At 46.3% G+C, this 18,407-nt stretch overlaps 1 protein-coding gene across 3 annotated transcripts in view; it reads left to right on the forward strand.

Moving 5' to 3' along the window:
• MYO16 (myosin XVI) overlaps positions 1-18,407 on the forward strand; it is a 167,649-nt gene that overhangs the window by 23,926 nt on the left and 125,316 nt on the right. The window contains exon 1 of one of the 3 annotated variants that reach the window (XM_077314403.1): positions 15,515-16,020. The exons of the other annotated variants lie outside the window; for them this stretch is intronic. Coding sequence (XP_077170518.1) covers positions 15,993-16,020 — 28 coding nt within the window. The 5' untranslated portion in view covers positions 15,515-15,992. Of the gene's footprint in view, positions 1-15,514; positions 16,021-18,407 lie in introns of those variants that run through there. 3 annotated transcript variants of the gene reach the window in all.

Consider the following 18,407-nt stretch of genomic DNA (forward strand, 5'->3'; position numbering starts at 1 on the left):
AAAGGTTCTGGCCCAGGATTACTTGCTCTCTGTTGAGGAATACCTGGAGATTTTTGGGCTGAAGCTTGGGTAGGCATGTTTTGGGGAGGGGAGGAACGTCAGCAGGATATAAAGTCATGGAGTCCACCCTCCAAAGGAGCCATTTTCTTCAAGGGAAATTCTCTGAGTCATCTGCAGATCAATAATACTAACAGGAAATCTCCAGGTAACATCTGGAGGATGACAACTTTATTCTGATCAGATAGTAAGCAGGTGTGTTCGCATTTGTCCATGAGAGAGCTGAAGAATACATTTTCCTTGCCCAAATTCCTCCTGCTCCCATCTGTTGCGGCTCCATCTGGCTTCCTTAATAGGGGAGTGGGCCGAGGAAAGGATACAGCCCATGGTTGTTACTGGAATATACTGATGATATTTTCTTTGCCTACCATGTTGCCTATCATCAAACGGGGAATCAGGGTTCAAGTCTGGAGAAAAACCCCAAGAATATTGGGAGATTTGGCTAATATACCAGAGTTTGCCCAGTCACAATATGATACAGGGTGCGGTCATAGAATCTTAGAATCCTAGAGTTGGAAAGGGCCAAAGAAGCCATCTACTCCAACCCCCTGCTCAACGCAGGATCAGCTTAAAGTATCCAGGATATGTATCTGTTCAGCCGCTGCTTGAAGACTGCCAGTGAGGGGGAGCTCAGCAGCTCCTTAGGCAGCCCATTCCACTGCTGAACTACTCTGACTGTGAAATCCCCACACACACACACACAATATGTATCAGTTACCATTCTACATGTAGTTTAAATCCATTACTGCAGGTCCTCTCCTCTGCTGCCTACAGGAACCTTTCCCTACCCTCTTGTAAGTGACAGCCCTTCAAATACTCAAAGACAGCAATCTTTGTCCCCTCTCAACATTCCCAAGTCCATCAGCCTTTTCTCAATAAATCTCCGAAGAAGTATATTGCAAAAAATGGTAGTAAAGTTACATTTACTCAAGTAAATTCGGCACCCATTCAGTTTACTGCTGAAAGAATAGAAAGAGAATCCTATAGCTTGTCTGCCATCATGTGTATGTAATGAGGACACTATATCAACAGAAGAGACCTGCCAAGACATGTATCTCCATATAAGGCCATGTACCCTATATACTCACGTATAAGCCTCGTTTTTAGCACCTTTTTCACACTGAAAAAGCCCTTCTCGGCTTATACACGAGTATATACGGTAATTGAAATAAAAGCCTGCTCTAGCCAGCCAATCATTGCATTGCCTTTTGCAAATGTGTACTGCCAGCTGAGCTTGCTGTAGCAGCTTGTAAGACGTCAACCGTTTGACTGAGGGACTCTGATCTTTTTTTCCTCTTGCCTTCAATGGCAAAAGGAATGGCAATGCTGGATGGGAAGGCCTGTGACTCGGCTTATATGCGAGTCAATAAGTTTGCCCAGATTTTGTGGTAATATTAGGTGCCTCGGCTTATATGCGGGTCGGCTTATATGCGAGTATATATGGTAAATAAGGAGAGGACAAAGCCAGAGATGAGGTCATAGAACCACTCCCAGGTTAAGACAAAGACAGGCGTCCCATTCAAGAAGATAATACCTAGATATGTAGCGCTCCCCCTCCCACCCGCCACGGAGTGGAGGTATATAAATAAGTAAATAAGTAAATAAGTAAGTAAGTAAGTAAGTAAGTAAATAAATAAATAAATAAATAAATAAATAAATAAATAAATAAATAAATAAATAAATGAAAATGGCAAGGCATGCTGAGTTACTCCAACAGCTAGAGCATTTGATGTGAAATTAATATAGAACTGTTGGAGAGGGGAAAACAACAGCAATATTATGCTATTTTCTTCGCATGCCCCAGCAACAACTCATATTCATTAGAATTCTTCGACACCACCGTAACTTTCATGCTACCTGGAAAGACATCTGTTCTTGGACATCTGCTCTCAGCTTTGGCCGTCATCTCGAGCAAGAAACTAAAGAACTGGCGCAGATGCTTTCAATAGGATGGTCAGAAGGCTAGGCTTCCCCTCTCTGTAGGGTTTTGAAAAATGACATGGAATAATCAGAGGGCAGGCAAGTCAAGGCTAAACTCTCCCATTCTGACCTTTTTCAAAAACACGAAGTTGTCTTCGTCCGGCTTGGCTCTGTGCTTGATCCTGCCTTTTGTCACCCAAGCTGTGTCTCTGATTGGGGAAGAAGATCCATTGTGTGTTTGGAATTACAAGTCAGAAGCCAGCTGTTTCTGGCCTAGGGTCCTGGGTGTGTAAATACTTGTCAAAGGCTATTTAGGGGGTTGGTAACTGTTGAGCTGAATACTAACGAGGCAGCTTCCCTTAATGTCTTTTTTATAGTAGTAGTTTTTTAGATAGTTGTATTTTTTAAGAGAAAAAATATGGACTACACTTTTATGTACTTCTGTTCAACTGGATTGGAAGGAACTAACCCTTTAAAAACTTGTGCTTCTGTATTCTTCAAAGTAGCGATCCCCAACCTGTGGGCTGAGGACCACATGTGGTCCTTCGACTAATTGGAGGTGGGCCCCGAAGGACGCCTTCTCTCCCCCCCCTCCAGCCTTTTACTTCATCCCCCCCTGGCCCTTTACAACACACTTCATTGTTGTGGCGTGTCTGTATCTTATTTTGAAGGGATGTTTAAACATGACCATAGCGATCAGAGAGCGTTAGGGCAGTGGTTGAGAGTAGAGGAGTAAACTACCCCCCCCCACCCCCCACCGGGCCTCAGTAAAAGGCGTTGAGTGGTCCCCGGTGATAAAAAGGTTGGAGACCACTGCTTCAAAGGATTATCATTGGCTGTATTTGGTTGTGACACAGTCTACTGATGTAACAGACTTGATTTTTGCTATATATTCCCTGTCATGTCAGGAGTTCATAGTCTGAGGAAGAGTGCTTGCACTCAAAAGCTCATGCCCTGAATAAATCTTTGTTGGTCTTAAAGGTGCTACAGGGCTCTGATTTTACTGTGCTACTTCAGACCAACACGGCTACCCATTTGAATGTATTCTGCAGTGTTTGAGTAGTCTGCCAGCCAGTGAGCATGGATGGAACTAAAGTCTGAGTACAGGATCCGAGTTGGAAGGAAGAAATGAAAAAGAATAGGTTTTTGTAGCTTGCTTGTTTCTATTGTAAGAAGCTTCAAAATGGCTTACAAAAGGTGCCTTGTGAGGTAGGTGTGGATGAGAGTTCTGAGAGAATAGTGACAGATCCAAGATCGCCCAGTTAGCTTCACATGGAGGAGAATCAAACTCAGTTCTCCATAGAGTTCATCATGCTTGACCATTACACTACACAGGTTCTCCTCCAGCCCTGAATTCATGACAAACTTTGAATCAAGATACAGCATATTTCTGGGAGCCTTTGTCTGTTGCCAATGTATCACTTCACTTCTTGTCTAGGATTGGTTTTCTCTAGGATTACCCCTATTATCGAGAGTGTGGATGATTGGCAGAATTAGGAGAAATAAAACACAGCTATGCTTTTCAAGGGTATTATTTGGATGGTATACTTGAGTATTATGTATGTGGTGTGGCACAATGAAGGTTAGGGATTTAAACTGATGCCTTGTTGTTGTTGTTGTTATTTAATTTTTAGACTGCCCTTCTCCAAATAGGTCTCAGGGCGGTTTACAACATAAACAGTTAAAACACAATAAAATCCCCATAAAAACCCCAATTTACGTCAAACAACAAGTCACATAACAGTCAGATAATTGTTATCAGTCAGACCGCAGAGGAGCAGTTTGTAGCTAGAATAACCATGACTGTAAATACCCTTCTTAAAAATATCATGCCAAAATTGATAAGTGCAGGGCACTGCCTGGTAGGGTTGAGCACTCCAGCCACTTCAGTGAGCACCAACACCCGAGGCGGCCAGCTCTGCAGAGGGGAGGGATGGCGGCAGCAGCGGGATGTGAGCTGGCACCCCCTCTCCTCCACATAGATGGAGAATCCCAGTTACACCCTCTCACTCTGCCTCCTTAAAGCAGATCCCTCAAATTAGTTAGGAGAACTTCCGTTTCAGTAGCTGGTTGATCAGAATTAACTGCGTGTCTTGGATGAAGAGCATATTGTCCGATACATTCTGCTGTAACCTCATTATCCACTTGACTATTTTAAAAGTGTTTTTATATTGACCACCCTTATAACTTCTGCTCTTCCCACACCGTGATTCAGTCCAACTACTTCCCATTAGAGTTTCCCAGTGTTAATCTCCTTAATGATTTTTCCTTCCTTCTCACAATTTTCTACATTTCCATTAAACACACAGAGGAGTTTGCAGCTTTTATAATACGAGAGACACCAAGGGAGGGAGGGGGGGAAACCCTAATTAACCTTTATTCAGGGAGAACACAGCTTTAGAAGCAATGACTAATTAGCCAAGGGCTTATCTGGGACAGTTTTTCCTCCCCTTGAAACCTGCCTACATTTCCTTACAATCAATATTTTTGAAACTTTAGTGCCACGTTACCATACTAAAGTGAAATGAATAGCCTGCAGCTTGCTGTACTTCACATGATTACATTATGGGTAGAGTGGCACTGAGCGGTGAATTGGAAAATGGGGTTAAGACTGATTGGGTACTTGAATCCCCCCCCTACACACACACACACACACACACACAACCATCTCAGTTCTGGTCTCATCTTATATAAAAGGACATTGAGCCTCCAGTCCCTGTCATGACTCGATGGCTTGCCAATTCTGGGTTGGAAATTACCTTGAGATTTGGGGGGTGGAGCTGGGAATGGGTGGGATTTGGGATCAGGAAGGACATCAGTGGAGTTGTTGTTAGGTGCGAAGTCGCGTCCGACCCATCGCGACCCCATGGACAATGATCCTCCAGGCCTTCCTGTCCTCTACCATTCCCCGGAGTCCATTTATGTTTGCACCTACTGCTTCAGTGACTCCATCCAGCCACCTCCTTCTCTGTCATCCCCTTCTTCTTTTGCCCTCAATCGCTCCCAGCATTAGGCTCTTCTCCAGGGAGTCCTTCCTTCTCACGGGGTGGCCAAAGTATTTGAGTTTCATCTTCAGGATCTGGCCTTCAAAGGAGCAGTCAGGGCTGATCTCCTCTAGGACTGACCGGTTTGTTTGCCTTGCAGTCCAAGGGATTCGCAAGAGTCTTCTCCAGCACCAAAGTTCAAAAGCCTATCAGTGGAGTATAGTGGAGTAAAGCAGCCATTTTCTCCAGGGAATGAATCTCTTGAGTCTAGAGATGAGGTATAATTGCAGAGGATCTCCAGGTCCCACCTGGAGACTGGCATCCCTAATAGATGGGGAATTCTAGCTGGAGGTATCTGGGCCCAGCTGAAGTATTCCAGGGGTGAATGAGGCTTCCTCCCCACCCCACCCCGAATGCTAAGATGCCAGAGCAGGGTTTTGTTTCGTATCGGTGGGTTTGAGTTTTTGTGTACTCAGGATGATATATATGTTAACATCCAAAGATGGGCATGCCAAATGAAGTCACGGGACAATAAGAAGATATAAGTGGGAGAAGTGAATAACGTAAGTAGCAGGCCAGCTAGGGCTGGTTTGACAATTCCTGAGCAGTGGCTCGATGGACGTTCATGGACCTGTCATTGAATTACTAGAGAACGTTGTATTGTGGAGTACCTCAGGTTATAACAGAGGCCCCCAAGTTGGTGCCAGTGGATACCCCGCTGCCCTCTGACCCCTCTGCTCATGTCTGCAGGTGTCTTTTACCAAGTGGGTATAGCCAAGTGGTGCTCTGGCCTATCAGGGGCTTCTGACTGGCCATTGGAGATGGCGACATTGATTAAAATGACATTATTTTGGTGGAAGCTACCACCACAGTGTTGGTTTTAGTCTCTCTCTCGTGTCACCTGCTCTTGGGTTTTCTATTTTGGGGTTAGTTTCCATTTTTTTCAGTGGCCATTTTGTGGTGGCAGAATTCCAAACATGCCCAGACACTCAAAAAGGTTCAGGACCCCTGGTTTACAGCCATGAGCGTGAGAGAGATCTGAAGGTTTAAATAAAGGGACCCTGATTACTGTTCTTCTGGAACATTCAGGACGTTAGTCTACACTCTTTCTTTGACCGTTTTGGGGTTGGTTCCATTTTCCTCAGTGGCCATTTGGTGGTACACCCACCACCCTATGTCAGGATTCCAAGGGTTGGGGACCCCATAGCTTAGAGCCATGAGTGTGAGGGAGATCTGCAGGATTAAATAAAGGGATTCAGATTATCATTCCACTGCAGAATTCAGGAAGTTAGTCTACATCCTTAGGGGAGTGCCTGAGGGGACTTTCTGACTTGACTGAGAGACCCAGTTTTAATATCAGACTGCACTTGTGATACCTGGGACCAAAGTATATCAGTCACATGGGTCTCAGTTGTGGGGACCCAAGAGAATGCACACTGGGAATGTTGTGGACCTGGAAATCTAGTTGATCATCACCACTGGTGCCTCTTGTTAGAACTGCCTGTCATTCTTCATCCCCTCCTTCCTTTCACTGTCAACTTCTGGAGTTCAATAGTTCAAAGTTTTCAAGGCTACCTTGACAGTATGACCATTCATAGACACAATGTTTTAGTCCATGAAATGTCAGTGTAGAGCAGGGCTTTCAGTATGGTTCCAATGCAGAGGTCCCTAAACTTTTGGCACATGGGGGCTGCATTGGCATGCCCAGTGCCTAAAGAGGGCCACACCTTAAACCAAAATGTAACAAAATTATCAACCTTATTTGGATCAAAACTAAACAATGACCATTTATGCACTGGAAACTTCACTGGCCCAGCTCCCGTGCAGGAGCACAAATCGGGGCGGATGAGGCACACTGGGCCAAATGCTCCCCCATGTGGGTGCAGGAAGAGGTGGAGTAACCCAGCCTGCATCCCGGCATGAAACCTCCAGTGCGTAAATGGTCATTCAAAGGTGAATGAAGAAATGTTAATGCAATCCATTTTGGAACAATATATTACTGTGGAATCCTTTTATTTAGCTACACATGCTTACCTAGTGAGTGTGATTTTTGTGGATGTTTTCTGTTAGCCAAGGCATGGATGTCCAAGTCAAGGTTTGTGACACTCTTAAAATGTCATGTAAATGTTAATCTGTAAAGCTTGACCTACACTTCAATTTCACAGTTTTTATCTTGGAAAAGGTTTGTTCACAGATGTATGTGGTGTCCAAAAACTGTGAACATGTCTGCAGTAAATATCTTCAGGTTGTTAAATATATCAGGTAGACTAGAATAGAAAGACTATTTTCTTTGAGATTATCACTGTCATAAAAATCAATTAGTTCCATCTGAAAAAAGTTATTTGCATCTTCTGGTGTTACTTCTATTGGATTCTGAAACATTCTTATTTTTTTCCCAAGCTTATGGCAATCAGTAAATCTGTTCTGAAATTCCACCTGCAATAGTGTCGAGAACGACTAGTTTGGGCAGCGCGGGGGGTCCGGAGAAGGAGCGTGAGGAAAGGAGTGGAAAACTAAGAAAGGAAGATACAGAGGAAGAGATCCCGACAGACCCTCTTTGGATACGAAACTTACATAAAGTGATGTGGGGAATCAGTTCGCCAGAGGTGGGGGAAACGGTAGCACAGGGGCAGTCAGTACAAGCGGGGAGAGCAAGGGAGAAACCCAGGGCGGGGCGGTGGCGGAGAGACGCGGAGTCCCGGAAGGGCGTGGTCCGCCTGAGAAGCCCGGAGGGTGGAGACGGGCTAGAGAGGCTACTTAAGGAAGCGTCAATGAGGAGACGGGGTTGGAGGTGTAGTGAAGGAACTACCCTGAATCCAGGAGCGGGAGAGAGAGTACCGACTCCGTTCTGAGACGCTGTTTCCTACAGATAAAGCCTTCTAGTCCCGGGTCTCCCTCACTGAACAATGTGGCGGACCCGAAGCATGGCAAAGACCCTGCGGACCCTGACAAATGGGTTCAGTGCTTTGATGTGTTTTTTTAACATTGAATTGTAAATTCCTATCCTTCTCAAATTTTAGTCCATTGCAGCATGAGAAGTTTGAAAAGTTACCTTCACTAACTTGCTTCACAAAAATGTTCAATTTTGCTTGAAAAACTTTCAATTCAATATACCTGTCACACACAAGCTTTCCTTTCCTCTGCAAACTTAGATTCAGTGTGTTCAGATGCTCTGTGATATCTGTTAAGAAAGCCAAATCAAAAATCCATTCAGGGTAAGAAAGTGCTTCTTGACTTTCTCCTTTCTCCTTAAGAAAGACAACAATTTCATGATGGACTGAAAAACGTTTGAGGATTTTGCCTCTTCTAAGCCACCTGATTTCTGCATGGTACGATAAATCTCCATATTCTGTATATCTCTGAGAGAAAATTTTGAAACTGACAATAAGCAAGGACTTGATGCCTGTTGTAATTAATGCTGGATACAACAATATGCATCACACTTTCCCACTGAAGAACCTTATTACAAAAGGCTGGCAGATGGCTGATGCAGTGAAATTGCATGGGAAGTGTACCATTTAATTTCAATATCTCTTCATTGATTTTTGCAACTACACCAGTTTTACTTCCCATCATATTTCTTGCACCATAAGTTGTGTTGCTTTTCAATTTATCCCAATGCAGACCAAGATTTTCTACTGATTTACACACCTTCAAGAATATGTTTTCTGCAGTGCGGACAACTCTTCTGTAATTCTGAAATTGGAATCTATCCCCCTAATAAAAATTAGTAGTTGAGCAGTGTCCATAATGTCATTGCTCTCCTCTAATGCCAAAGAAAACTTTTTGCCTTGACAACCAGGGACATTTGCAGCTCTTCTCCTAGTTCTTCAACACGCCTGGTGATTGTAGATTCAGATAAACTGTCACACCGAACACAAGATACCTTCTCAGGGCACATTTCCTCCATTATTTTAACCATGCACTTTTTAACAAACTCACCATCAGAAAATGATCTACTACTCTTAGCAATAAATTTAGCAACATGATAGCTGACCCTTACAGTAGACAGGTTCTTTTCAATGTGCTTTCCAAAACCATTTTATTATATCTTAACTGTTGGCCCTTTAAATAAAAGAAAAAGGGCCATGTAGGTGGCCCTGTCTGGGCCCGGACACCACCCCTGTCCCGATTGGGCCGGCCTCTGGAGCGCCCGCCTCCAGGAGCCAGTCGCACCACCCGGACACTATGCGGGCCCTCCGGTGAGGAGGCTCATGTGGCTGGGTAAGCCAAAGCCTTGCAGGGAGGGGAGGGGTCCAGGGATGGCTTCCCCATGGGCTGCGGAGCACACCCGGCACCTCTCCGAGGCACCGGGTGTGCTCTGCGGCCCACAAGGAAGCCGCGGGCTCCCCAGGGGGACAGGACCACAGATCACTTTGGGCACACTTGACGTACCCGGAGGAAGCGGGCGCAGTGGGGGGGGGGAGACTTTCAAAGCCCATTCTTATGAACAGGCCTTATGAAGTTAGTACCTTGAATAAAAACTTTGTTGGTCTTAAAGGTGCCCCTGGCCTCTACATTTGTCCTTCTGCTTCAGACCAACATATCTACCCACTTTAATCTACCTGGAGATCAGTTGTAATCCCAGGAGATCTCCAGCTGCCAGCCGGGGGTTGACAACCCTACAAATTGTGTAGTGTAACATTTCAGTATGAGAGAAATGTCTCAGCTAGTCTGGTTGACTAAATACTCCCATGCAAATCTCATGAATATAAAAGAGGGATAATTCTTAAGCAGGGAAGATTAATAGCAACTGAAGTACAATTATAGGTTAAAACAATATAAATATTTCAGAAATTCATTGCTAACAGGTTTGCTTTGCCATGCAGCTATATTTCAAAAGAGCGCTTTGAGTGATGGCGTTATAAACGAAGACTTTAATGGGGCTGGATTTTCTGTCCTGGCATTGCTGTATTACAGTGTAGAAAAGGCCTAGGCATTAGTCAAGCAAAGTATTTGCAATTTAGATAACCAGAATATGTACCCCGTAGCACATGATGCCTTGTTCACCTTGAACTTTATATCTAAACATTCTAGTACTTAAGAAGTATACGTTCCATTCAAATATATCAATAGTACCAAAATATAGGGGAGTGTTGTATATCATCAGCACTGTTTGCCACCAGCATTCCTTGAAGATCATTACAGCCAAATTCCTTCAAAGGAGACATAGTCCTAGGATTGCCTATCTCCAGATGTGGCCTGGAGCTTTCTTGTTTTTAAAACTGATTTCCAGACAACACCGGTCAGTTCCCCTGGGGAAAACGGCTGCTCGGGAAAGTGCATTTTATGGCATTATACCCTGCTGAGGTCTCTCCCCTCCCAAATGCCAACTTCCCCAGTAGCCATCCCTCAAATCTCCAGCAATTTCCCAACCTAAAGTTGGCAACTGTAAACGGGACCTTTGCAATGCAGGCAGGGCAGTGGCTGTACACCGTGTGCTGTTGTATGGTGATTTCTACAAGACGGTTAAAGGAGATTTAACAGTTCTACTCTTGGCTATCATACCAGGCTTTTCAGCAGCAGGTTCTTGGCTGGGGAGGGGGGGGACTTATATTAGCAGAAGGCACCTTAGACTGGAAGCAGGTTGGATCCATGCCAGCGAAAGAGTGATCTGTATTCAGGCAGGGTGAGGTCATTACGGAATATTGACAGACAGGTGAAGTAGGATTAATGTAGAATCTAGTGCCGGATGCAGAGGGTGCCAACTACGGTCTGGAAAACTGAACCCCTGGAAATCCCAGATTGTGTGTGTGTGTGTTTTTTTTTTTTCACAGAACACATTTTAACAGCCTAGGGACAAGAAAAGAGAAATCAGAAAACTTCTTGCCCAGAGTAGTGGACTTGCTCAGTTACTTCACCTGGGAAAGGGGGCAGAGCCTTGGTGCTTATTCCTGTCTCTATCCGCCCCCTTTCTCTTCCCTCCTGGCAGGGAGGGTATGGCTGACTGATATCACTTCTGGCCTGGTTCCAGGGCTCCTGGAAGCCTGAAAAATACCTCCTCCAAAGTCAAAAGGTTGGAAAGGGCTCTTCCAAAGTCAAAAGGTTGAAAAGGGCTGCTCTGTGTCCCGCTTATAAAAGGGGTGTCTGGCTATCCTGGTCCAATTGTCCGATTACATAGTCCTCTGGACCACCTTGCTGAACCACCTAGAATCATAGAAGGGACCTCATGGGTCATCTAGTCTAACCCCCTGCACTGTGCAGGACACTCCATCCCAATCATTCATCCACTGTAACCTGCCACCCCCTTGAGCCTTCACAGAATCAGCCTCTCCGTCAGATGGCTCTCCAGCCTCTGTTTAAAAATCTCCAAAGATGGAGAACCCACCACCTTCCGAGGAAGCCTGTTCCACTGAGGTATCTTTTGGATACCTCTTTTAGATACCTCCTCGCTGAACCACTTCTTTTGGATAAATAAATAAATGAATGAATGAATGAATGAATGAATGAATGAATGAATGAATGAATGAATGAATGAATAAATAAATAAATAAATAAATAAATAAATAAATAAATAAATAGCCCTTGAAGATAATATGTATATTCTGACAGTGAGACCTGTTTTAGATGGAATATGCTGCCCCAGAGTCTCCTTCATTGGAAGTTTTCAGGGGGAGTTTGGATGAGTACCTGTCAGGAGTGTGTGGTTTCTAAATCCCCAAGAAGGTGGAGGGCTGGACTGGATGGCCCTCTGTGGTCTCTTCCAGCTCAGTGAGATTCTAATGTGATTCTAGTTCATGTACTGTCAATTGTCACATGAAATGTCTTAGGGAGATCCCAGTTTTCGAGGTTAGTGAGAAGGAGAGGTGGTTTACCTGTCTCTGCAGAGCCTTCCTTGGTGGTCTCCCTCTCCAAGGCCTGACCCTGCTCAGATTCCAAGATCTGGTGAGAGTGGATTATATACCTTTCCACCTTTCCTCTGTGGAACATACACATGTGAAATGACTTATCCTCCAAGCAGATGGACCAGAAACATCTTGCAATGTTTAATTCGGAAAGACACAGAATTATTGCATTTATTTCTGTTTTAGTTCGATTTGTTTGCCTTATCCTGTTATTTCTGTATGCTCCCCACCCCTGTTGCCTGTGGCTGCAATTATTTGTATAAATGGACCAGCACTTAAACAGATAGCAAATTATGTTCGTGCTGTGGCTTTGTAAGTTGAAGATGGAAACCACAGGGCTCCACTTGACATGGAAAATCAGTGGCTACCAGCCATGGTGACTGAGGAGAACCTTCACATTCAGGAGCACTAATCCTCTGAATTCCAGAGGCAGAATGCAGCATTTGAGGAAGGCCTCAGCCTCTATGTCTCTTATTGGCTCTCCAGAAGAACTGGTTGGCCACTGTGTGAGATGGGATGCTTGATTAGACTATTATTCTTATGTTCATATGTTCTTACGTAATGGGCAATTCATGGATTTGCGTCATCCCATTGAGGTTTCACTGTATATTTAAAAGATCATAGAGGCACAGAGTCATAGAGTTGGAAGGGGCCACACAGGCCACCTCAGTGGAGTATAATGCCATGGCATCCCCTCTCCAAATTGGACATTTTCTCTGAGGGAACTGATCTTTTTATCTAGCTGTAGGTGTAGGGCAGTGGCTAGGCAATGCCTCTTCATGCCTGGATCCAGTTCTGCTGGGGATCATCTCCCTAAAGAACAAATTTATTGTCGTTTGTATCAGGTTTTGGTTCTTGGAAGTCAAGATTTGGCTGAAACGCAGGATTAAAATCTAATATATAAAAACTAATTACTGATTATCTCACAGTGTTTTTTCCTGAGTTTGTTGGATAATACAAGTAGTGTGAAATGCAAACAAGAGGAGAGTTTGTGTTTTGATTTTGATATGAGCTTTTGTGAGACAGAGCTCACTTCTTCAGATAAATCCGAGGAAGTCTCGTGAAAGCTCACATTGAAATAAATATTGTCGGGTCTTTAAGCCTTAAAGTTTGAGGAACCCCTGGTTCTCTGTTTTGTTTGGCAAGGAGTAATGCAGCTACCCCTTTGCCATCTTGAACAGGATAGACCAGCCTTTTTCAACCTTTTGACCATGGAGGAGCCCCTGAAATAATTTTCCAGGCTTAGAGGCACCCCAGAGGTTGTGTCAGTTGGAAATAAGGTTATCTTCACTGGGAGGGTCTGGCAACCCAAAAGAAACTGGTTGGCCACTATGTATCCAGCAGGGCTCTTCTTATGTTGGTTCTTATATGCTACTTTTCTCTACCTGAAGGAGTCTCAAAGCAGCTTACAATTCCCCTCCAGCTTGGTGTAGTAGTTAGGAGTGCGGACTTTTAATCTGCCAAGCCAGGTTTGATTCCCTGCTCCTCCACATGCAACCAGCTGGGTGACCTTGGGCTCGGCATAGCACTGATAAAACTGCTCTGACCGAGCAGGAATATCAGGGCTCTCTCAGCCTCACCCACCCCACAGGGTGTCTGTTGTGGGGAGAGGAAAGGGAAGGCGACTGTAAGCCGCTTTGAGACTCCTTCAGGTAGAGAAAAGCGGCATATAAGAAGCAACTCTTCTTTTTCTTCTTCTTCTCTCCCCACAACAGACACCCTATGAGGTGGGTGAGGCTGAGAGAGCCCTGATATCACTGCTCAGTCAGAACAGCTTTATCAGTGCTGTGGTGAGCCCAAGGTCACCCAGCTGGATGCAGACTCTACTCTGGAAAATCAGGTTTGATTCCCCACTCCTCCGCATACTGGGTGACCTTGGACCAGTTACAGTTCTCTCAGAGCTCTCTCTGTTGTTGGGAGAGGAAGGGCATGTTATAGTAAACTGCTTTGAGACTCACGAGGTCTGCTGTGTGTCCTTGGAGAAAAGCCCCGTGGGCCTTTTCGCACAGGGATCTTTGTTGCAAATTGTTTGCGGGATGAAAAATCGCCATTTAAAATAGTGGAATTCGTCGTTATGCATACCTGCCTTTGTAGTGGAATCAGTTGCGTTTTTTAGCGTTTCCCACAGGCTTCCGGTCTCGGCAGAAATCGCTAGAAAGGAAGCGCTATTGCCAAGCTCGTCCCGCCCCTGGCCGTCAAGCAGCCAATGGGCAGCCGTTAGCATGCTCCCAAACAGCCCCTTTCCCTTTAAGAAAGGTTTTTTTAAAAAAAAAAACGACCCATAGCAATGAATCTAGGTAGATTCGTTGCTACGGAGAGACCCATCCAGCTGCCTAATGTGAGCTGTCGTTTGATTGTATGATCATTTGCACGCTGCCTCGAGTGATAAAAAAAAAAATCCCCCCCCCTCTCACGGGCCCGATTTTCGGCTGAATTTATTTGTAAAAAATAAAGGGACTTTATTTCAGCAAACGGGCTTTTCAGTTGTTTGTGCTTAGTGACTAAAGGTGAAGGACTGAAGCCAGGGAAGCCTCTAAACAGAAAGAGGCTCGCCGGTGCGTTTATCCCCGCTCGCTCGGAGAAAAAAAAATGGCGATCGCTTCGCCGGAAGTTTGGAGGAGAGAGCCAGGGGGAGGGAGTTTGAAGAACCAGCAACAATGGTAACGCACAGATCTTTAGCGCTACTGTTGCAGATTGGTTGCAGGAGTGTATCGCTATCCGGAGGGTGAATCCACTTTTCTGGATTCCCCTGAAAGCGCCACAACGAAGCGCTTTTTGCTGATTGGTTTCAGGATTGTTGCAGATTGTCTACGACGTCGTGGGTTATGTCAAATTAGTAGCGTTTCCAAATAGCAACCATTCTGCTACTTTGAAGCCGTGCGAAATGGCCCACAGTTCTTCTCAGAGTCCTCTCAGCCCCACCTACATCACAAGGCATCTGTTGCGGGGAGAGGAAAGGTAGGTGTTTGTGAGCCGCTCTGAGAGTCATGACGCATGCTGGGTGACCTTAGGCTAGTCACAGTTCTTCTCAGAGCTCTCTTAGCCCCACCTACCTCACAGGGTGTCCGTTGTGCAGAGAGGAAGGGTAGGTGATTGTACACCAACTTATGAGACCTGCTGGGTGATCTTGATAGAGTCAGGGTTCTCTCAGAGCTCTCTCAGCCTCACCTCCCTCACAGGGCATCTGTTGTGGGGAGAGGAAAGGAAGGTGATTGTAAGCCGCTTTGAGACTCATGGGGCCTGCTGGGTGACCTTGGACCAGTCACAGAGCTCCTCAGTCCCACCTACCTCACTGGGAAAGGAAGGGAAGGTGATTGTAAGCTGCTGTGAAACTCCTCCTCGTAGTAAAAAGTGGGGTACAAAAAACAGCTCTTCTTTTTTTATGGCTCCCATTCCGCCTGCCATTTCTCCTCACCTCCCCCACGAACAAAGCCCATGGCTCAATTGAAGCCCCACAGGACAGGGCAGGTGCTCAAATGCAAGCGTTGCCCCTCCCCGGTGACTCCCCCTTCTCCTGCCTCCACTCCCCTGTGTCAAACCAGCTCCGATCTGAGTCCGGCAAGCACAAAAGATCCCGAGCCAACTGTGACTTGTCACCTTCCCCCTGCTGCTGTGCTGAAAAGGGGCTATTTCGGGCCAGTGAGATCAGTTCCCCATTCACGCAGCATCTGGTGGCGGCTAAAAATAATGCCCTTTTCGCGGCAGCAAAGAATCCGGCCACGTTTCTCTTGCACAGAACCTCGCCGGAACCTCTGGTACTTCCCTTTGCGCACGATCGCCTAGCCATTAACGAGCAGGGTTGCGTGAGCCGCACTGCAGCAGCCCGTCTCGGAGCCGGAGACATGTGGCTTGAACGGCACGCCGATTAATTCCGGCTCTTCCCGGGGACGCGGGATTAAGGAAGGCTGTCAGTCAAAAAGGATGCGACAGTGACGGGTGACAGAGCCCCACGGCTTAAGGCACAGAGCGGCTCACCTGAATGCCAGCTGCCGGCAGGGGCAGCGGAGGAGAATGACTCGGGGAAGGGTGCAGGATCTTATAGCAGACACACTGCGATGAATAATACATCTCAGGGCTGAACTGGATACCTGAAGGAAAGCTCTAAATTATGCATTTCTGGGTCGTAACCGCGGTAGCCGAAGGAGACGTCGGAACTAGGGACAAGACATCCGCCTAAGATGAAAGAATGTCTCATTACCATTTCATCAAATGCTGTAAGTACCAGTTCAAAGGCCACTCGGGAGTCTCCACGGGGGTCTCCACGGAGGGTGGGGGGGGGGCTTTGTGCTGTTTTCTTACATGTGTGCTTGTGTCTCAGCAGTTGCTCATGCGACGTGGTGCCAAATAAGTCATCGTGGATGGGGGGGGGGTGTGAGGGAGGGTGAGGGTGAGGGGGTGTGTGTGACTTTCCATTTTAAACACATGCAAGTGGCACCTGTCTATTGTAGTCGGAGAACTTCTGTATTTAGCCCCGCTCGTTTTCCGGAGCTTTGTCTTGCTAGCGTGCTGGGGTTTAGGCTCCGGTGAGAGAGCTACTTGGAAATACAGAGGCGAGCTTTCCGTTCTGTCTGCAGGAATGTGGGTAAAGGGCAGCTTCAAGGGCAACCGACCGGGCGACTCCGATTTTAAAACCAAGACGAGAACGAAGGAGCGCTATCACGGTCCCAGACTTGGCTCCTGGGACTCTGCGAATTTCAGCCAGGCGCCTTGGACGAAAAACCCGAAAAAAAGACATCGGTGTCCGAGAAAGGCACGCTGCAATCCTTTATTGATTCCCTGAAGGGCAAATGTTGATTCGCTCCATACGGGCAAGCTTGTTGCTTTTCCTCGGAGCAGTGCAGCCGGCAGGATTTTATATGCTGGGTAGATGGTGCAATTGTGCCTTTTTTAATCCAGAGCGGGGATAGAGGTAGCAGAATGTTGCAGAAGAAGGAGGCCTGCATTTTTGTACGCTCTGCTGCTTCGGGAAACGGTGACTTTGCTGTGAACCATTTCTGGTTCCCTGTTCTGCAAACTCCAGGTGCTGGGACTCACCTACAGGAGAATGGCAAATTGTTTGTGTATGCATGTTATTAAATACTGATGATGATGGTTGTTATACAGGCTGAAAGCGGGTTGTTCCCCCCTGTGTTAAGTGGGCACTCCCCTTTCCTCTGTGTGGTATTCTGGAGAGAGCAGTTATTCAGTGCGCCTGGAAAGGATTTGGGTGATTCGGGTGTGCAATTCAGGGGATCGAAGCGGCGTTGGGAAGTCCTGCCCCCTTGAAGTTTCCAGTTGCCCTCCTCCCCACGGCTTGTTCGTTTCATCAGCTAGCCGTGGGACTCTGCTACAGGGAGGGTACCACCGGGAAGAGAGAGAGAGGCAGTGGCTGCATTCTTCTTTGGTCTTGACTCTTTCCGAAAAGGGGGAGGGGGGGAGAAGAATGAAGCCTGGGGACAGATGGCAGCCTCTTGAAATCAAGCTCCAGGAATGCAAGCATGCTTTCGGTACTTGCCTACCTATGCAAACAGCACATTTTGACAACCTTTTCTTAACACCTTTAGAGGCAGATAGATGGATTAGGGTAAGTTTTAATTTGACCCTGCAGAACAGGGCTTTCTCTGCCAGGGGAAAATTGGGGTTTCTTGATCGCCCTGGAAGCGTTTCCCAAATGGGTGGAAATTAGTTCATTCCTAATATATTTTTTAATGTGTTCAATATTTATCAGGTGATATGAACATATAGGGTCATGTGGACCTGCCCCCCCATGGCTAATGAGGGGGGAAGGGGAGGGGCCCCAGGTGGGCGTGTCCACAGCTCTGCTTCCCAACCATATTCTGCACGATTGCTCCACTTCTGGGGTTTCTCAGAGCTCCAAGAATGTTTCAGGGGTTTCTCAAGGGTAAAAAAAGTTGAGAAAGGCTGCTGTAGAATATGTCCAGCATTTATAATGTCGGTGTAAAGCACTACATACTCTGCAATCTTGCATCAGGGAGGGTGTTTTCTGGGGCTCCTCAGGCTGATCTTTAAACTGGGCTGAAAAGTGAATTCCTCCCCAATAGCTCTTTAGGATTCTAAAACGTTACTTCAGCCAGTGGGATACAGTGGTCAAGAGTGGTGGACTCTAATCTGGAGAACCAGGTTGGATTCTACACTCCGCCACACACAGCCAGCAAGGTGACCTTGGGCCAGTCTCTTAGGGTTGTTCTTGCAGATCAGTTCTCTCAGAGCTCTCTCAGCCCCACTTGCCTGTTGTGGGCAGACGGAAGGAAGGCAATTGTAAGCCGCTTTGAGACGCCTTCAGGTAGAGAAAATCAGGGTATACAAATCAACTCTTCTTCTTCTTCATGCAAAACATAGGGGAAGCCCCTTTCCAATTATTACAAGGGGCGGGGACCCATGAGATCTCTTGGGGCGGGGAATCCCATCTTTCTACCCTGCTCAGCTGCTTGGGCAGCCTTTCACTGGCCAACCCGTCCACCTACAGAGCTGATGTCCTCCCCTTTCTGGCTTTTGAGTTAGGGATTGTGCCAGCTCCTCCTCATCCTCTTAGGGTAGCCAACCTCCAGGGAGTGGCTGGAGAACTCCTGGAATTAATACCATCAGTCTCTAGACCAGTGGT

Source organism: Paroedura picta, chromosome 1 (genome assembly GCF_049243985.1).
Source record: "Paroedura picta isolate Pp20150507F chromosome 1, Ppicta_v3.0, whole genome shotgun sequence".
In the NCBI taxonomy this organism is placed as follows: Eukaryota; Metazoa; Chordata; class Lepidosauria; order Squamata; family Gekkonidae; genus Paroedura; species Paroedura picta.